General features: G+C 35.1%; 2 protein-coding genes across 6 annotated transcripts in view; one reads left to right on the plus strand and one right to left on the minus strand.

Annotated features, from left to right (window-relative positions):
- The window catches only part of LOC128654499 (uncharacterized), a 67,130-nt gene extending 66,993 nt beyond the window's left edge, over nt 1–137 (minus strand). For both annotated transcript variants that reach the window (XM_053708455.1, XM_053708454.1), the window contains exon 1: nt 41–137. The gene's annotated coding sequence lies outside the window, so the exon portion shown is untranslated. The remainder of the gene's footprint in view (nt 1–40) is intronic.
- STARD13 (StAR related lipid transfer domain containing 13) overlaps nt 1–22,228 on the plus strand; it is a 654,709-nt gene that overhangs the window by 619,726 nt on the left and 12,755 nt on the right. For all 4 annotated transcript variants that reach the window (XM_053708449.1, XM_053708450.1, XM_053708451.1 and 1 more), the window contains 7 exons: nt 2,952–3,015; nt 9,691–11,051; nt 11,271–11,444; nt 13,256–13,415; nt 15,768–15,966; nt 18,545–18,752; nt 19,738–19,852. In XM_053708449.1, the coding sequence (XP_053564424.1) occupies nt 2,952–3,015; nt 9,691–11,051; nt 11,271–11,444; nt 13,256–13,415; nt 15,768–15,966; nt 18,545–18,752; nt 19,738–19,852 (2,281 nt within the window). The remainder of the gene's footprint in view (nt 1–2,951; nt 3,016–9,690; nt 11,052–11,270; nt 11,445–13,255; nt 13,416–15,767; nt 15,967–18,544; nt 18,753–19,737; nt 19,853–22,228) is intronic.

The following is a 22,228-nucleotide window of genomic DNA, read 5'->3' on the forward strand; positions in this document are numbered from 1 at the left end:
AAGCAACTAAATTACTTACAAGAAATCATTTTTTACAAACCTTGTGGAAAACGTACAAAGATTGTAGATAACCTGTCCTCCTGCAGTGATCACTTGTAATGCAGCATCGTGTAGTAAAATGTAGCTTTGTAAAAGAGCTTCCTGGTCTGCTTCTGCGCAACCAATTGCACGAGAGCATGGTTTGTCAATAACCCTGAGCAAGCGAGTGTCTGGTTGGTTTATCTAGAGAGGATAAATGAGCAGTTTCTGTTTTTTATACTTGTAGCTGCAGCCTGCACAGCAAAGCCTCAATAGCCGTGAATGTAGCTTAACTGGTTTCTTGCCTGAGAGGTCACATGTTTTTAAAGGCACACTGTACCCAAAAAAAAAATTTTTTTGTGATTCAGATTGAGCATGAAATTTTAAGCAACTTTCTAATTTACTCCTATTATCAATTTTTCTTCATTCTCTTGGTATCTTTATTTGAAATGCAAGAATGTAAGTTTAGATGCCGGCCCATTTTTGGTGAACAACATGGGTTGCCCTTGCTGATTGGTGGATAAATTCATCCACCAATAAAAAAGTGCTGTCCAGAGTACTGAAACCAAAAAAAAAAGCTTAGATGTCTTCTTTTTCAAATAATGATAGCAAGAGAACAAAGAAAAATTGATAATAGGAGTAAATTAGAAAGTTGCTTAAAATTGCATGATCTATCTGAATTACAAAAGAAAATAATTGGGTTCAGTGTCCCTTTAAGGCAGCTATGATAGTGTTAATAAAAATAGCTTTTTCATTTTATGTTTAAAAGTGTATATTGGAAATGTCAACCATTTCCCTTGTCATGACAATGAAACATTCCCTTGTTTGTGCTAAAACAAATATGCTGCTGTAAACTTGATGAACTAAGATTTGGATAAAATTGATATGTATTATTTCTACTACTATTACTAATTCTATCACTACTTATTATTATTATCATTATTATTGTCCATCACAGTAAAACAGATCTTAACTGCACAACTTTGAAGTTGTAACCCTTCTCTGAAAAGTGGAGAATATGATTTTTTAACATAGTTAATATAAAAAAAATATTGTATTTTCTTAATTCAAAAATAATAGGGGGATTAAGCTATATTTATGTCTGGTTAAAAAATAAACCCATATATCAGAACAGGCAATTGTAATGTACAAACAGACATTTAAGATGCAGGGATAGACATGGTAATAAATATTACTATGTAACTACAATGTCTTTACAAATTATTTGGCTTAAAGGGACAGGAAACCCCAAAATTGTATTTCATGATTTGGATAGAACATACATTTTTTGACAACTTTCAATTTACTTCTATAATCAAATTTGCTTCATTCTCTTGTTATCCTTTGCTGAAGGAACAGCATTGCACTATTGGCAGCTAGCTGAACACACCTACTGAAGTTAGCCAATCACAAGAGAAAAATGTGTGCAAGCACCAATCAGCAGATAGCTCCCACTAGTGTAGGATATGTGCATATTCTTTTTCAACAAGGGATACAAAGAGAACAAAGCAAATTTAAATTTGAAGTTAATTTCAAAGTGTCTTAAAATTACAATCTATCTGAATCATGCAAGTTTAATTTTGACTTTCCTATCCCTTTAAGATTGATGCATTTTATTTTCTGGTGTTCATAACAAATTGATCACAAATTAGCAGTAACATATGATGTTACATTTAAAAAAACAAAACAAATGCTATATCTGCAAAAATCCAAACATATTTTAATGTTGTATTTCTGCTGATAATCATTAGATACATTTTTCTAAAGGATGTAATTGACCATCAAGGTCACATATTAAAAGATTAGCAAAATAGTACACAGGAATATCATTCTTTATAAATATTCAGTAGACTTGTAAAACAAATTCAAATGGTATTCTTAAAGCAATGTTCTACAATTTAAATACCACTTATATATTCCTTAAATTAATTCAACTCCACCCTTATGAAAATGATGTATTATTGTTTTTGCATGTGACATATATAACCAAGGAAAACTTGATCTGTTGTATTTTATAGAGAAAATTCATAAAAATGTAAGAAATTATTTTAAGATCTGAATTTTTTTTCCCTGTTAATAGTGGTATGGCTTTCTGTTGCAGATATATCTAACAATTCTTGAAATATTCATCCTGACATATTTTTTTTATTAATTTATTATATTTCATTAGTGTGTATACGAAACTCAATTAAGACTGAAGCCAATTTAAAATGGGCGACATCTTTGTGATATGTAGACTACTTATTATATGGAAGAAGAGATTAATGCTAAATTCACAAATGATAAATGACTTTCTAATCTTGCTGCATTGGTTTGTAACAACTCTAATCTTACTTAAGATTATAAATAATGAGTTCAATAGATAAAGATAACAACTCTAGATACGAAGGGGAGAAAAATACTAACTGGCTTAGACAAGCATAAATAATTACCCAGAAATTTGTGATCAAATTAAAGAAATACTGTTGAAGGTAATCTTGTATTTTGTATTCAATTTTGTAAATAAATTAACTAAAAAAGGCCTTTCAAAATGTATGAAGCTAGCCAAAGCTATTGGCCAAATGACCAAAGGCAAATGTAATTGGAGCCACTAAAAGCACAGTCTCCGCCCATTGCCAAGGTTTATAAAAGGCGGATGGTTCAGGTAGACATGTCATTCTATTCAGAATTTTGAAGGAGCTTAATTTCTTTGTCTATTCATGATAATGCTAGTGAATCAACATTTACATAAGCTTTTCAGCTAAATGTCAGTTGTGCTTGTAGCCAAGTTATATAGAAGTAGTGCTTAGATCATTCTTAAGTGTGGATTTGAGTAATAAGTCTTAAGAAAAAATGGGAGGCCTACCTTGGAAGGCCAGAAAAATTCAAAAGCATGGGAGATTGTTGTCATCTGCAAGCCAAGGATTAATCCAAGGGTATTTGTTCACTTCCAGGCGGCTGAATACATTAAACAAGTGTGCATCAATGAAACTCGATGTCAGTATCCAGAGGAAAAAGGTAAGTTGTTTTTTTCTTTAGTTTAATAATATTTTTTTTCTTATGTTTATGGGGACTTTCTTGAAGTATGTTAGTGATAAATATTGTGACAATATCTTTTTTACTAGATTTTGTGAAAAAATAATACACATGAAGGGAGATTCATAAAAAACACAGATGTGATTGCATTTTTCAATGTGTGTGTTATATAGTAAATAATGTATTTAAATTATACAACAAAAATAAATAAATGAGTATGAGGTGTAACATTTTAAATGTACTTATGACTTGATGATTGGAAAAAAAAATCAGTTAGAAATAACATTTTAGTAAACCATTCTTTAGCAGTGTTTTCACGTCTGTCTCCATTATTATTATTTTTTCCCTTCTTTGAGCATTTCCAGAGTTTAGTCAATTATTGTAAGTATTTTGTCTAGTCTACAAAAGAACACAAAGCACACAAGTTTACATTCTGACTGGATAAAACAAATAATGTAATTGTCTAGTATAATGCTAAAACCTTGGGCTACTGGGGAGTGGTCTTGTTACAATAACCCTTGTATTGTTGTTTTTTCTTCTTCACTAAATTGAATAATGTTTATGTCTAAGCAATGTATGTATGTTTTAGCCACATGTCACCAAGCCCTTTCCAAATGTTTGTCACCCCTGATACAGATGGTACTATTTAAAGGGATATTAAAGAGTTCTCCTTCGGTAAAAAAAAACAATTATGTTGAATCAAAGTAAATGTAAAAAGAAACAGATTGTGTAAAAAACACCAAACAACTTACTTTTCTTGCATAATTAGCACTTAGAAATGATCAGTTTAGCCCTGTCCCCAGTGTGATATGGGAGCTGACATCTTTAAAACGTAGGTTACATTCTGACTGATCTAAGCATGCTCATGGGTTGTGTACAACACAGCACTAATTGGCTAAAATGCAATTCAATAGATAATAAATAAAAAGTCATGTGATCAGGGGGCTGTCAGAAGAGGCTTAGATACAAGGTAATCACAGAGGTAAAAAAGTATATTAATATAACAGTGTTGGTTATGCAAATCCGGGGAATGCGTAATGAAGGGATTATCTACCTTTTTAAAACAATGCAATTTTTGGAGTTGACTGTCCCTTTAATAGTAACCACCAGCCTAGAAGTTTCATGACATAACGCTAAGATAAACCTTCCTGCATAGGCCCCCTCCTCCTTGAAAGGCTGTGATAGGAAGTAAAGGATACTACACAAATGTAGGGAAACAAACAATAAAATAGATTAATAAAACACATTGCAATTATTTCTATTAAACTTAATGCTTTTTTATTACAATAATGAAGCAGACTGTATAACATTCTTTTGATGCAGCTGATTTACCAAACATTCAAATTTCATTCATGAGAAATTAAATATAATATTTTGTAAAATTTTCAACAAATAACTTAAAATGTTGTGCACTCATTAATCAAGGGCATTGTGTTCAGTCTCTATTTCTAATTTATAGAATATATATATATATATATATATATATATATATATATATATTATTGCTGATTGCATCAACATTTATTTTGTCATTTCTTCTTTGCATGTTTATGCATATATCTTTACAAGTAATATATATATATATATATATATATATATATATATATATATATATATATACACACACATATATATTTAAACACATATTTGCAACCCAAAGACAAGAATCAGAACATGACAGCAGTGATCTGTATCCTCTAATTATTTAATTAATTCTGCTCCTAACCAAATCTCCTAACCAAATCTTGCTAATAGAATTAAGTAATGTATGAGACTGATTTGCTAATTAACAGTAGATTTCTTAGCCTGGTCAAAATGTATTCATTAACATATGTAGAGCCACAATAAGTGAGTTAGACACACACATCTTGCTAATGTTTTCCAGTCACGTTTTTGCATAAATGTATACATACAAACACACACACACACACATATATATATATATATATATATATATATATGCATACATACATATACATTACATACATATACATAAGTTGAGGACTGCTTTCCAAAATAACCTGTATACGTTTTTTTTTAACATGCAAAAATGTCATTTTGTTAGGAAAAATAGCATTGGTTTCTAGTCCAGATAGCAACCACTTGAAATTCTCTTGGCTATGTTTACCATAAGTAGTAACTGCGTAGCATATAACTGCGTCAGTTTTATGGCTCCTTTAGGCCTAGATTTAGAGTTCGGCGGTAGCCGTCAAAACCAGCGTTAGAGGCTCCTAACGCTGGTTTTGGGCGCCCGCTGGTATTTGGAGTCAGTGATTAAAGGGTCTAACGCTCACTTTTCAGCCGCGACTTTTCCATACCGCAGATCCCCCTACGCCATTTGCGTAGCCTATCTTTTCAATGGGATCTTTCTAACGCTGGTATTTAGAGTCGTTTCTGCAGTGAGCGTTAGAGCTCTAACGACAAGATTCCAGCCGCCTGAAAATAGCAGGAGTTAAGAGCTTTCTGGCTAACGCCGGTTTATAAAGCTCTTAACTACTGTACCCTAAAGTACACTAACACCCATAAACTACCTATGTACCCCTAAACCGAGGTCCCCCCACATCGCCGCCACTCGATTAAAATTTTTAACCCCTAATCTGCCGACCGCCACCTACGTTATACTTATGTACCCCTAATCTGCTGCCCCTAACACCGCCGACCCCTGTATTATATCTATTAACCCCTAACTTGCCCCCCACAACGTCGCCGCAAGCTACTTAAAATAATTAACCCCTAATCTTCCGACCGCAAATCGCCGCCACCTACGTTATCCCTATGTACCCCTAATCTGCTACCCCTAACATCGCCGACCCCTATGTTATATTTATTAACCCCTAATCTGCCCCCCACAACGTCGCCGACACCTACCTACACTTATTAACCCCTAATCTGCCGAGCGGACCTGAGCGCTACTATAATAAAGTTATTAACCCCTAATCCGCCTCACTAACCCTATCATAAATAGTATTAACCCCTAATCTGCCCTCCCTAACATCGCCGACACCTACCTTCAATTATTAACCCCTAATCTGCCGACCGGAGCTCACCGCTATTCTAATAAATGTATTAACCCCTAAAGCTAAGTCTAACCCTAACACTAACACCCCCCCTAAGTTAAATATAATTTTTATCTAACGAAATAAATTAACTCTTATTAAATAAATAATTCCTATTTAAAGCTAAATACTTACCTGTAAAATACATCCTAATATAGCTACAATATAAATTATAATTATATTATAGCTATTTTAGGATTAATATTTATTTTACAGGCAACTTTGTAATTATTTTAACCAGGTACAATAGCTATTAAATAGTTAAGAACTATTTAATAGCTACCTAGTTAAAATAATAACAAATTTACCTGTAAAATAAATCCTAACCTAAGATATAATTAAACCTAACACTACCCTATCAATAAAATAATTAAATAAACTACCTACAATTACCTACAATTAACCTAACACTACACTATCAATAAATTAATTAAACACAATTGCTACAAATAAATAACATTAAATAAACTATCTAAAGTACAAAAAATAAAAAAGAACTAAGTTACAGAAAATAATAAAATATTTACAAACATAAGAAAAATATTACAACAATTTTAAACTAATTACACCTACTCTAAGCCCCCTAATAAAATAACAAAGCCCCCCAAAATAAAAAATTCCCTACCCTATTCTAAAATACAAATATTACAAGCTCTTTTACCTTACCAGCCCTGAACAGGGCCCTTTGCGGGGCATGCCCCAAGAATTTCAGCTCTTTTGCCTGTAAAAAAAAACATACTATACCCCCCCCCCAACATTACAACCCACCACCCACATACCCCTAATCTAACCCAAACCCCCCTTAAATAAACCTAACACTACCCCCCTGATGATCTTCCTACCTTGTCTTCACCATGCCAGGTTCACCGATCCGTCCTGGCTCCAAGATCTTCATCCAACCCAAGCGGGGGCTAGACATCCACTGAAGAAGTCCAGAAGAGGGTCCAAAGTCTTCCTCCTATCCGGCAAGAAGAGGACATCCGGACCGGCAAACATCTTCTCCAAGCGGCATCTTCTATCTTCTTCCATCCGATGACGACCGGCTCCATCTTGAAGACCTCCAGCGCGGATCCATCCTCTTCTTCCGACGACTAGACGACGAATGACGGTTCCTTTAAGGGACGTCATCCAAGATGGCGTCCCTCGAATTCCGATTGGCTGATAGGAATTAAGGTAGGAATTTTCTGATTGGCTGATGGAATCAGCCAATCAGAATATAGTTCAATCCGATTGGCTGATCCAATCAGCCAATCAGATTGAGCTCGCATTCTATTGGCTGTTCCGATCAGCCAATAGAATGCGAGCTCAATCTGATTGGCTGATTGGATCAGCCAATCGGATTGAACTATATTCTGATTGGCTGATTCCATCAGCCAATCAGAAAATTCCTACCTTAATTCCGATTGGCTGATAGAATCCTATCAGCCAATCGGAATTCGAGGGACGCCATCTTGGATGACGTCCCTTAAAGGAACCGTCATTCGTCGTCTAGTCGTCGGAAGAAGAGGATGGATCCGCGCTGGAGGTCTTCAAGATGGAGCCGGTCGTCATCGGATGGAAGAAGATAGAAGATGCCGCTTGGAGAAGATGTTTGCCGGTCCGGATGTCCTCTTCTTGCCGGATAGGAGGAAGACTTTGGACCCTCTTCTGGACTTCTTCAGTGGATGTCTAGCCCCCGCTTGGGTTGGATGAAGATCTTGGAGCCAGGACGGATCGGTGAACCTGGCATGGTGAAGACAAGGTAGGAAGATCATCAGGGGGGGTAGTGTTAGGTTTATTTAAGGGGGGTTTGGGTTAGATTAGGGGTATGTGGGTGGTGGGTTGTAATGTTGGGGGGGGGGTATTGTATGTTTTTTTTTACAGGCAAAAGAGCTGAAATTCTTGGGGCATGCCCCGCAAAGGGCCCTGTTCAGGGCTGGTAAGGTAAAAGAGCTTGTAATATTTGTATTTTAGAATAGGGTAGGGAATTTTTTATTTTGGGGGGCTTTGTTATTTTATTAGGGGGCTTAGAGTAGGTGTAATTAGTTTAAAAATTGTTGTAATATTTTTCTTATGTTTGTAAATATTTTATTATTTTCTGTAACTTAGTTCTTTTTTATTTTTTGTACTTTAGATAGTTTATTTAATTTTATTTATTTGTAGCAATTGTGTTTAATTAATTTATTGATAGTGTAGTGTTAGGTTAATTGTAGGTAATTGTAGGTAGTTTATTTAATTATTTTATTGATAGGGTAGTGTTAGGTTTAATTATATCTTAGGTTAGGATTTATTTTACAGGTAAATTTGTAATTATTTTAACTAGGTAACTATTAAATAGTTCTTAACTATTTAATAGCTATTGTACCTGGTTAAAATAATTACAAAGTTGCCTGTAAAATAAATATTAATCCTAAAATAGGTATAATATAATTATAATTTATATTGTAGCTATATTAGGATTTATTTTACAGGTAAGTATTTAGCTTTAAATAGGAATTATTTATTTAATAAGAGTTAATTTATTTCGTTAGATAAAAATTATATTTAACTTAGGGGGGTGTTAGTGTTAGGGTTAGACTTAGCTTTAGGGGTTAATACATTTATTAGAATAGCGGTGAGCTCCGGTCGGCAGATTAGGGGTTAATAATTGAAGGTAGGTGTCGGCGATGTTAGGGAGGGCAGATTAGGGGTTAATACTATTTATGATAGGGTTAGTGAGGCGGATTAGGGGTTAATAACTTTATTATAGTAGCGCTCAGGTCCGCTCGGCAGATTAGGGGTTAATAAGTGTAGGTAGGTGTCGGCGACGTTGTGGGGGGCAGATTAGGGGTTAATAAATATAACATAGGGGTCGGCGATGTTAGGGCAGCAGATTAGGGGTACATAGGGATAACGTAGGTGGCGGCGGTTTACGGAGCGGCAGATTAGGGGTTAAAAGTGTAATGCAGGGGTCAGCGATAGCGGGGCGGCAGATTAGGGGTTAATAAGTGTAAGGTTAGGGGTGTTTAGACTCGGGGTACATGTTAGGGTGTTAGGTGCAGACTTAGGAGGTGTTTCCCCATAGGAAACAATGGGGCTGCGTTAGGAGCTGAACGCTGCTTTTTTGCAGGTGTTAGGTTTTTTTTCAGCTCAAACAGCCCCATTGTTTCCTATGGGAGAATCGTGCACGAGCACGTTTTTGATGCCGGCCGCGTCCGTAAGCAACTCTGGTATCGAGAGTTGCATTTGCGGTAAAAATGCTCTACGCTCCTTTTTTGGAGCCTAACGCAGCATTTGTTTGAACTCTCGATACCAGAGTTAAATTTATGGTGCGGCCAGAAAAAAACCCGCGGAGCGTTAACAGCCCTTTTACCGCCGAACTCTAAATCTAGGCCTTAGAGTGCACGCCAACCACTCTTACATTAAAAACTGTCAAAATAAATAAGTGCTTTGTGAAGGTGTTAAACTTGAATCGGCAAAAGTTTCATAACCTTATTTTTATCTTACACTAAGATCAATGCATACAATCATAATCTAACAGCTCTATGCTATTGGTAGCACTTAAACATAATATTTGATTTGTGTGTTGGTGGAAAAAACAATTATTTATTGGGCTAAATACATTTTCTTTATATATTTTTAGAGTGAAGATTCAGATGAAGAAGACTTGTGTGCTATCAGTGACAAATGGACGTTTCAAAGGCTCAGTCGGCGATGGTCTCGGGTGGATGACATTGATACACTGTTCAGACGATCAGAAAGGCTTGGATCATCTGGCGACATGAAAAACACAACAAGTAGTGAAAGTGTTTTAACTGATCTTAGTGAACCTGAAATATGTTCTATTCATAGTGGAAGTAGCGGTGGGAGTGACTGCAGATGTTCATATCTGGGAAATAGTGCTTCCAGAGAAACTATTGAGTGTTCTGAAACAATGGACATACATGACTCAAACTCATTAAATATATTACCTTCATACTGGCCAAAAGATTTCACAGATAGTAACCTGAGTGGGAAGAGTGAAAAACATGCACAAACAAAACCAAAAACTCATTTAAAATGGATGGAAACACTAAAAGGTAAAGGAACACAAGGAAAATTAAAAAATTCTGGAAAAACTGGAGGATTAGTAATTAGTGAGCCTATTCTGAAACTGGAGCCAGAATCGTTAAAATCACTGAACTGTGTTCAAATTAAAAATGGACATATGAAGGAATCACCTCTGGAACTTAAAGTAACTGGAAACATAGATTCTATATCTGACTCAAAAAGCAGTGTTCAGAACTCGACATGCCTGAAAGAGAGTGGGGCTCCTGAGCTCAATAAACGTGGGGGAATGTATCTGGAAGACATTGATGTCCTAACAGGTTCAGGGACCAGATCTAAATCGAGTCATTATCATAAACATGAATTTCATTCACAAGAGAATCTGGTTGTACATATTCCAAAGGATCACAAACCTGGAACATTTCCAAAAGCTCTTTCTATTGAAAGTCTCACACCAACAGAAAATTACAGCAATGCAAACTGGCGGACTGGATGCATCTCCCTTAATAGGCAAAAGGTCCCCCATCTTAAGGAACCTAGAATTATGTCTTCTAAGTGTCCAAGAGGCAGCAGACTTAGTGTTTATGATAATGTGCCAGGCTCTCATTTGTATGCCAGCACCGGGGATCTTATGGACTTTGAAAGAGATGATCTATTTCCTCATTTGGATGATGTCTTGCAACATATTAATGGTCTTCAGCAATCTGTAGACCACTGGTCAAAAGATGTTATGCCAGAGCTGCAAGATGATAATATGTCAGTTGGGGAATCGGGAACATCATTTTTTCATTCACCTAACTCAATTATTTTAGATTTTGAAGGAAATTCAATTTCCGACGGCAGAACCACTCCAAGTGATATAGACAGAGATGCATCTTCAGTTAATGAATCAGATACAACTACAACCAGAGAAAGAAGAGATTCTGGGGTTGGAGCATCTCTTACTAGAACAAACAGGTCAGTGATTTATCTATTCATTCTGGGTAATATAACATCTATTAACTTTACATTATTTTTTGTCTCTTATTTAAGCTAAAGCAAATATAATCCACTTGAGCAAATACTGTACTTTTTGTATTGTATAGTTATTCAACTAAGGTAAATTATTTTGTTTATGAGTTATTTTCAGTACATATTTATAATTATATGTTGCTTTTTTTCATGATGTACCACCAGGCGTTTACGATGGAACAGTTTCCAGATCTCTCATCAAATAAGCAGCTCTATGGCATCACTTCAGATCAGCAATCAATCTGCAGGCCAGCTGAATCTATTGCAGAAATTCTCACTTCTTCGATTGACAGCTATAATGGAAAAGTACTCCATGTCAAACAAACATGGATGGACATGGTACGTAAAGGGGCCACATAGGGCAATTTGCTAGGTGCCTATGAACAATTGCACATGAGAAGGCAGTGGATGAAATTTGCATGCTGATATTTATAGTAAATATATCAGTGATCTAAATTAGCAAATAAGAAATGTGATATCACTAAAATGCATGTAGGTTCAGTGGATAGAAAACTCTTAATTTCTGTTATTCTTTATAGTACATTTTGGCCAGATGTGAAAGATTACTATACACTTGAAAACATGCTGTATAGGATAATATTAGTTTTGTGTTTTTTCCCTTAATGAAGAGAATATCTAATTGTATTGAGTCTATTATCCTTATTTGTATAGCACCACCAAATTCCATAAAGCATGAGTAAAGATATACAGTGTCCTTGATTCATGGTTAAAAACTCATACAAGATGATGAGAGACCTGCTTTGAAGAGCTTACCATATAAAGAGCTCATACTCACAGATGTCAACAGAAGTTATATAACTTCATTCAGTGGAATATATCATCATTTTATTATGAATTGTAATTTATTGGAAACTATTTTTAAGCTTTATAACAGTATTATTATTATTATTACATTTTTGATGTATATAGTGAGTCAATAACTGATGATGGGATGACCATGGGCCACTTTATATTATGCTCACCTCACACCCATGTTAAAGATAATGGCCTCAATATAAAATTACATTATAACCACATATTTAGTTAACAAAATGTAAAAAATGATAGAATGCTCGTGCATTTTACTATACTAAATAACACAAGACAAACAAAAATCCCTGGCAGTCCGAAAAGTATCTAGTGGGCCATAGTTTTTAACAGCCCTGATTTAATGCATGAATTATTGTAACATTCAACTAATGCATATTTTTGCATGTTTTTTTGGCATATAACACTTAGGGCTCTATTCACAAAGAGATGAATTGTAGATGATTTGAAATCTTTAATTAACTATGCGTTATGAAGGGCTAAACCCAGTGAGTATATCCTACAAGGAGAGCTGAATAAGCCCTGCACAGTGCATAGTTAATGCTGCATACGATTCACCTGCAATTCTCCTATTTTAGGTAAATTGTACAAAGCATTAACTATGCATTATGAAGGGCCAAACCCAGTGAGTATATCCTGCAATAAGTGCCGAGTTAGCCCTGCACAATGCATAGTTACAGCTGCATACAATTCACCTGCAATTCTACTATTTTGGGTAACTTGTACAAAGCATTAACTATGAAATAGCTCTTATTATAGGAGATACTCACTGGGTTTGGACCTTCATAATGCATAGTTAATAGCAGGAATTGAAATGTTTTAATTCACCCGCCATTCACCGCTTAAAGGGACACTAAACCCAAATTTTTTCTTTAATGATTCAGATAGAACATGCAATTTTAAGCAACTTTCTAATTTACTCCTATTATCAATTTATCTTTTTTTTTTTTTTTTTATCTTTTTGGTATGCTTTTGGTAAAAAGCAGGAATATGAAGCTTAGGAGCCGGCCCATTTTTTTGTTCAGAACCTGGGTTACACTTGCTTATTGGTGGCTAAATGTAGCCACCAATAAGCAAGCGCTATCCAGGGTGCTAAACCTAAAATGGGCCGGCTCTTAAGCGTCACATTCCTGCTTTTTTAAATAAAGATAGCAAGAGAACAAAGGAAATTGATAATAGGAATAAATTAAAAAGTTGGTTAAAATTGCATGCTCTATCTGAATCATGAAAGAAAAAAAAATGGATTTAGTATCAATTTAATGAATAGACCTCTTAGTAATTAACATTATTCAACAATTACAGTCTTATTACATACATTCTAGGTCTGTTCCCAAATTTATGAAAAGAATGAAAGGACCGGATTACAAGGATAAAAATGTTTTTGGGGTACCTTTGATGGTTCATGTACAGAGAACAGGGCAACCTCTTCCACAGAGCATTCAGCAAGCATTACGTTTCCTACGGAGTAACTGTCTGGATCAGGTAAGGGACAGGGCAAAATAAAGGGACAGTTAACACCAGAATTGTTGTTGTTAAAAAAGATAGACAATCCATTTATTACCCATTCCCCAATTTTGCATAACCAACACAGTTATAATAATACACTTTTTACCTCTGTAATTACCTTGTATCTAAACCTCTGCAGACTGCCCCCTTATTTCAGCTAATTTAACAGACTTGTATTTTAGCCAATCAGTGCTCACTCCTCGGTAAATTCACGTGCGTGAGCTCAATGTTGTCTATGTGAAACACATGAACTGATGCCCTCTCGTGGTGAAAAACTGTTACATTGCTTTCAGATTAGAGGCAGCCTTCAAGGTCTAAGAAATTAGCATATGAACCTCCTAGGTTTAGCTTTCAACTAAGAATACCAAGAGAACAAAGCAAAATTGGTGATAAAAGTAAATTGGAAAGTTGTTTAAAATTACATGCCCTATCTGATTCATGAAAGTATTTTTTTTTTACTTGACTGTCCCTTTAAATAATTCTATCATTTTATCTGTTAAGATATATTAACTATGAACACATTGCTGCATCATTATTGTTCCATCGATAAACATTTCTGATATGCACGGCATTGCGCATTAGCCTATCAGTTGTTAAAAAAAAAAAACTAAAACAAGCTTGTAAATCACAACTAACTCATCAAAGTCAGACAGTTCTTTGTGTCTGCATAAATTTCAAAGTCAGTTCAAATGTTTACCTAAAAACAAGAACGTTTCAGCCAATCATATGACATTTTTGTGAAGCCCTTTTACAAGTTACATTCAACTAAATTTCAAGTCAATTTTTTAACTAGTCACCATTTTGAATATAGCTGCAAATTGATACATTCAAAAAACTAAACAGTCAGGGGTTAATTCTCTTACATTTTGAATTGTGTCCATTTAAAGTGACAGGAAACCCCCATTTTTTCTTTCATGATTCAGACAGAGCAAACAATTTTAAACAACTTTCCAATTTACTTCTATTATCTAATTTGCTTCATTATTTAGGTATCTTTTGTTTAAAAACATAGCTAGGTAGGTTCAGCACCTGGGTGCTATTTTCTTATTGGTGGCTGCTCATATAAAATTTTTAAAATTGTATGCTTTATTTGAATCATGAAAGAAAACATTTGGGTTTCCTGTCCCTTTAATAGCAAATCGTTTTGATTGCTTTGGAGAAAAGTATTTTCTCAGTACCATATTTTTTGTTTATTAGCGTGTGAGAAAGTTGGGAGAAAGCACTTTATTTTTTTGGCCAAATTGAGTGCCCTATTGGACATCATAACGCAACATTATATATTACAGAGTTAAAACTTTTTAGATTGCCATGTATTATTATGTACAGTCTTCATAGCAAGTCTGAAATGCATTTGACTGTAAGGAACAAACAAAAAGATTACAATGTATATATACGAACTGGCAGCAGTTAGTGTTTGTAGCTTTTGTGTTGTATATTCTGCAACTCTTGGGATAATTGAATCAAGCATCTTCTGAGTTCATTGAGCTCCCACATGTTATAATTTTAGATCAGAGGTCTTGGGAGAGAGCACAAAACCCTGAGAGATTTCCATTTGTTATCATCAAATGCTGCATGCTACTATGGATGGCTTTAAAAGTGACTTTTTAAAGGGACAGTAAACACCTTGTAATTACAAGACATTTATTATGGAATAAACTATCAGCCAAGTCTAAAAGGTTTTTATAACAAGTTGACCCCTATACGGCGTTAGGACATTCCATGCTGTCCTAAAATCACTGGGCTTTAACTCCAATAGGACGGCATGTAATGTCCTAACTTTTTTGGCGTCCTGCACCCTCCTGTTTTGACGAAGCCCGAAATCCGATTGGGGTACAAGCCTATTATCGTAGGCTGTCCCCCAGGATTGGATACCAGATTTGAAATCACATGATTGCAGTGACAGTCACGTGACTTCCTGTTTCCTGTTAATGTTTACATCGGAACTTTGTTCCAATCATTCAAATCTTTTGACATGTATATATGTTTCTCAATGTGAACACACTTTGTCTACCTTTTTTTTCAACCATCTGAGATCTCATATCTTTGAGCGCTTATAACTCTTTTGCACAATTTTTTTTAATTAATTTGTATTAGATACTGTTATTTTGAGTGTAACTGTACTTTGTAATGTATTTTTTATGTGCTTTGTGACACTTTTTTTTGTTTTGCAAAACAGTTAACCAGAGCTCTGAAGTCGCGGTAATCATTATTATTTAGAGACCTTATGCTTCTTTTTATTTATTTTAGGAATGTAATCAATTTATGAAAAAAAAATGTTATCTCTGTTATTAAAAAATAAAATATTTGTATATATTTCTTTTATCCCAGGTTGGTTTGTTTAGAAAGTCTGGTGTTAAATCTCGAATACAGGCTCTGCGCCAGATGAATGAAAATTGCCCAGAAAGCGTAAACTATGAAGATCAGTGTGCGTATGATGTTGCAGATATGATGAAACAGTTTTTCAGAGACCTTCCAGATCCTCTGCTTTCAAGCAAATTAGGAGAAACCTTCCTGCACATTTACCAATGTAAGTACAAAATAAAAGAAATTAGTCATTTTTGGGTATTATTTTAAATGTCTAAAAACCACTGTAAATAGCGCAGATAATTATGCAGACCATCCAGCTGAATGAGATTCTTATACACAATAGGTGAAAAAGCAGCTTTCAATTGTATACTTCACAGATTAAAAATTATAAGTTATAAAAACTAAAATTAAAAAAGCAATAAAATATTTAAAATATAATTGGCCAGATTACGAGTGGAGCACAAAATTGCTCTTTTGCAAGCGTGATATTTGCACTCCACTCATAATACCAGCGCACGCAAATGTGCGCTGGTATTTGAAGCTCGTGTTCGCATTGCATGGAAGCTTTGCGCTCAATAGAGCGTGCTTCCATAGGCTCCAGTGGGAGCCTAGTTCTCATGCCTAGCAGCAAAAGGCGGTAAGTAGCGCAGTGGTGGGCAGCAAAGTGTAAATATATATGCATATAAGCAAATACATTTATATTTACAGGGAACACACAGTCCCCATAGACCGCTATGTAAAGGCACTTTTCAGTGCCGTTTTTTCCTAACAACCCACACCCGCTCAATTTAACCCCATAAAACTGTTTAGTGACTTTTTTTTTTTTTTTAAAGATGCTACAATTTATTTAAAACAAAAAAAGAAAACAAACACTTTATTTTGGGGGCAATTGGGGGATATTTTTAATTTTTTTGAAGCGCTAATTGCTACTGTGAGCTTGTGTTAGCAATAACCAGCCACCTGTAATGGCTGTTTTTTTTATCGTGCGCCCGTTAATGGGCGAATTTGCCTGGTTAGGGGAGCGCAATAAATTAGCGCTCCACTTGTAATCTAGCCTAATATTGATAAAAAGTCTGTATCACCAGGTTGCACAGATGAAAGTCCTCAAACACTGCTCAGTCAGTGGTTCTTATCCGGATCCTTTTTGCAGCCTCTTCCAAGAAAATAAAACCAACTCATTAACAGATCCTTCTTATCACATGGAACTTTCTTTCTTATGTGGTGCCTTTGTTGTGAATTACTTTAAATGTGTTCACAGTCACACATTATTAAGATCAGTTAAAGGGACACTGTACCCAAAAATTTTCTTTCGTGATTCAGATTGAGCATGAAATTTTAAGCAACTTTCTAATTTACTCCTATTATCAAATTTTCTTCATTCTCTTGTTATCTTTATTTGAAACGCAAGAATGTAAGTTTAGATCCCGGCCCATTTTTGGTGAACAACCTGGGTTGTCCTTGCTGATTGGTGGATAAATTCATCCACCAATAAAAAAAGTGCTGTCCAGAGTACTGAAACCAAAAAAAAGCTTAGATGCCTTCTTTTTCAAATAATGATAGCAAGAGAACAAAGAAAAATTGATAATAGGAGTAAATTAGAAAGTTGCTTAAAATTGCATGCTCTTTCTGAATTACAAAATAAAAAATTTGGGTACAGTGTCCCTTTAAGTGATCTTGCATTTTACATATGTGATATTGTAAATCTTGATTAAAATAATTATGCCTAAATTCTCATATGCAATCACTTTAAATGTGTTTGACACTGCACATTTGCCAGTGTACATATGTTTAAACGAATAATAAAGCCAAAATTAAACTTTTATGATAGAACATGTGATTTTAAACAACTTTACAATTTACTTCTAATATCAAATGTGCTTCATTCTTTTGGTATCCTTTGTTGAAGAGTAAAGTAAGAGTAGATTAGGTTGGTTCAGGAGCAGCAATGTATTACTGGGAGCTTGGTGAGACAATGACAAGAGACATATAAGTGCAGATACCAATCACTAGCCAGCTCCTACTAGTGCATTGCTTCTCCTGAGACTACCTAGATATGCTTTTCAACAAAAGATACCATGACAACAAAGCACATTTGATGATAGAAGTAGATTTTAAAGCTTTGGAAGAAATGATTTTACAGTTTAACATTTACGTTTTTATAGCTTTAAATCTGTTAACATTTGGAAGTGGAAGCCTTATTTAAAAATATTATATGTAGAAATCTTTATATGTACACATACATAGCATTGGTTATCGGTGATGAATTAAAAAAATAAAGTAAAATATGAAGCATTCGTTGTTCAGATCTGATAATTCTTAAATCAACTTTTTTAAATGACCAATACTGTAGGCTAAGAACTTATATAAATTGGATGTTCTAAATAAAATGTTAAATTAACTAGGTTACCTATTAAATTAAAGGGATACTAAACCCACATTTTTTTCTTTCATGGAACATTCAATTTTAAGCAACTTTCTAATTTACTCCTATTATCAATTTGTATTTATTCTCTTGGTATCTTTATTTGAAAAACAGAAATGAAAGATTAGGAGCAGGCCCATTTTGGTTCAGCACCTGGGTATCATTTGCTGATTGGCGGGTAAATGTAGCGACCAATGTGCAAGCACTGCCCAGGGGTCTGAACCAAAAATAATCTTGCTCCTAAGCTTACATTTCTGCTTTATCAAATAAAGATACCAAGAGAATGCCTTTAACTATTGAAAACTAGACTGCTTTTGCTCATACTTATTTATGGACATTTGTAAACTATATTTTTTAATTTTTTAATTCTCCATAGATGTCCCAAAGGAACAAAGACTCCAAGCTGTGCAGTCGGCCATTATGCTGATGTCTGATGAGAACCGAGAAGTTCTGCAGACTCTTTTGTGCTTCCTTAACGATGTCACCTCAGTTGAGGAAAATCAGATGACGCCAATGAATCTCGCTGTGTGTTTGGCACCATCTCTATTCCACCTTAATTTATTAAAAAAGGACAATTCTCCAAGGTGCTTTTTTACTGTCTTCTTATTTGTAGTGTCAAATTATTATCTGGGGTTTTTTTTGTAATACATTTATTTCTTAAGAAATATTGAATTACAGTCTGATCCATGTTGTTATTGATGCTACACATTCAGTTTCATATTTTTTCATTTGACCTGCCTCAGCAGGGTAAAAGATAAATACATAAAAATAATATGTCCCCTAATTGGGAAGAAATATATTTATACATTTTAATTGTTTTAGTTACTTAGAATTCAAGTAGTATTTAAATCACTATACGCCCCCTACTGGTGGAGGAATGCATTTTTACTTTATGAACACCAGAAACAGCAGTTATGAAGTAGCAGTCTAAAGACCGCTGCTCAGAGCAGACGGACAGGAATCGACACAATTCAACCCGATCGAGTACGATTGGGTTGATTGACACCTCCATGCTGGCGGCCCATTGGCCGCGAGTCTGCAGGGGGCGGCATTGCACCAGCAGCTTTTGTGAGCTGCTGGTGCAATGCTGAATACGGAGAGCGATGTCTGTCAGACCTGATCCGCACTGTCCGATCAGGTCCGACAGACATTTGATAATTCGGCCTCAATATGTAATGTAATGTCAAAACAAAAACAAATGCACGCAAAAAATACCATTATCTTTTTTTTCCTTAGGCTGTACATATTTAAAAAATAGTTTACCACAAAGTCTTGAGAATTGCTCATGTAGCTGTGGATATCTAGCATATATAAGAAGAAATGTCTGCTTGTATATGCAGATACATCTATTATAGTTTTCTATTCAAATAGTTACATACTCAATGTATATTAAGTGTGTTATTTTCTTTTTAAGGTTTTTTTGTGTGATTATAAATGTTTATATTTGATAATTATACTGCAGACACCATATCTCTAAACTTATGAATCTTTTGAGGTAAACATTAATTAAAGCATTTTTTATGATGGTTGATTTGATTTTAACATCTTTTTTAACCCATTCAACTACAGGGCAATACAAAAAAAATATGCAACAGGGAAGCCAGATCAAAAAGATCTCAATGAGAATCTAGCAGCGACACAGGGCCTTGCTCATATGATTATCGAATGCAACAAATTATTTGAGGTAAGTTGATGTTCAAATCAGGAAGTCCTTAGAACACTTAGTTATATATGTTAAAGTTATATATGTTAATTAGCCAATTAAAGGGAAATTCCTCTTTGAGCATTATTTCAGAAATTATTTATTTTACTTTATTAAAGGGGTATTACACAGTTTGAGATTATAATATAAAATGTTTAATTATTTGCAGTAGAACTATGTGCAGTGAAAAAAAACTTTTAAAAATATACTTATATTTTGTTCCATTTAGCTCTAGAAATTGTTGGCTTTGTCAATTCTACTGAGTTTTTTTATAAAGTAAAGAGTGCCACTATATCGAAACCTAGGTTTTCTCCTTTATCTGTTTTTTTTACAATTAGAGACAGGTATAAAAAGGGCAATAAAAACGTGTGCACACAATGCCTTGTGGTAACCATGTCAGTTACTTTAACAATCTTTAATACCAATATATATATATATATATATATATATATATATATATATATATATATATATACTGTATAAACACTGTGTGCACAATTATTAGGCAAGTTGTATTTTATTCATTTAATTATTGAACAACTACAGTGCTCTCAGTCAATCCAAAATGTTAATAAACCTCAGACCTGAATATTTAAGAAAGTAAAGTGAGGTTTTGACTTTCTTAGGGGGATATCTATGTGTGCACAATTATTGGGCAACTATTAGTGTGCAGAATTATTATGCAACTTATTGAAAAATGAAAATGTTCCCATCTCACTTGTTTATTTTCATCTGTTAAAGTGAGAATAATAAACATGAACTCAAAATGTACAAATAAACATTTCTGACTTTTAACCCTTTGAGTGCTAAGCACTTTCCCACCTGGGTGCTAAGATTTTTTAATTTTTTTTTTAATTTTTTGAACAAAATATTTTTAACTTTTTTTTTTCCAGACCCCCAAGACTCACACTGTTGGAAAGGTTAGGCGGCAATTACCTTTACAATGGTGGGTCTTGGGGATCTGTAGCTGCTTAGATGCCTGAGATACAGGCTTCTAAGCAGCATACACCCTGCTCCTATAATTAACATTGTTAAGTATAAATAAAGTTGCGCAATGACATTATCATGTTATTGCGCGTGACGTCTCCAAGCAAATGGGAAGCCCCGGTGATGCCTGTCACTCTGCAGGCACGATCGCCGGGGTAGGAGCGAGTGGGAGCCCCCAGATCTCCCTCAAGGTGGGAGAGTGCTGGTGACGGCTCTGAGCCGTCATTAGCACCAGAGTGGGAAACTCTGTGACGGCTCAGAGCCGTCATTTGCACTCAAAGGGTTAAAAAATAAATAAACAAGGGACCAATATAGCCACCCTTCGTTTCAATAACAGTCATAAGCCTTCTATCCATAGAGTCTGTCAGTTTCTTGAACTGTTGACGATCAACATGTTGTGCAGCAGCAACCACAACCTCCCAGACACTGTTCAGAGAGGTGTACTGTTATCCTTCACCATAAATCTCCCATTTAAGAAGGGCCCACAAGTTCTCAATATGGTTTAGGTCAGGTGAGGAAGAGGGCCATGCCATTATTCTTTCATCTTTAAGGCCTTTACTGGCTAGACACGCAGGGGAGTACTTCGATGCATGTGATGGAGCCGAAGTGGAGCTCTGTGCCTGTTACTGATCCAGCCACAGGCCCATCCATCTGGTCCGTCAAGAGTCACTCTCATCTCATCAGTCCATAAAACCTTTGAAAAATCTGTCTTCAGATATTTCTTGGCCCAGTCTTGATGTTTCAACTAATGTGTCTTGTTCAGTGGTGGTCAATGCTCCCTGTAGCAACCAGACCCTACTGCAACTGATTAGCTGCAGGGAGGTACCTATTCTAAGCCGGCAAAGATTGTGAGTAGGTTGTCAGGGGCCTATGTTTTGTGTAGTGGGGCCTTGGCAACTCTCAGTTATGAAAGGTAACTTTTGTTGTTGCACAAGTGAGTCCAGTGGGAACCGCTATGTCTCAGATACAGCTTCTGCTTGGTACTACAAACCTTTTTGCTGAACTACAGGGTGACATTGTATGGCTATTACCTAAAAGTGGAGTTGGCTGACATTTTTGTGATTGTACTATTACTGACAGTAGGGAGATGGATGATGTATCTGCCATTTTGATCTGTCCCCTATGGACCTGGGAATCAGCCCAGTCTTCTGTTGAATACTTAGTATTTACATGCTGAAACCAGATTCACACCTTCACACAGTGATTAGTGGATGTCTGTCAGTATGACAACAGTTTGATGCCTGTATAGAAAACTCTCTGATATCCTGATATGACAGTGCCCAACTGCCCATAGATCATAAAACCTAAATTATTGTCATTTAGAGCTAAATATCTATATGGGAATAGACTTATTTTCTTATATTATGGTAA

The sequence above is a fragment of the Bombina bombina genome, chromosome 3 (assembly GCF_027579735.1).
Source record: "Bombina bombina isolate aBomBom1 chromosome 3, aBomBom1.pri, whole genome shotgun sequence".
Lineage (NCBI taxonomy): Eukaryota > Metazoa > Chordata > Amphibia > Anura > Bombinatoridae > Bombina > Bombina bombina.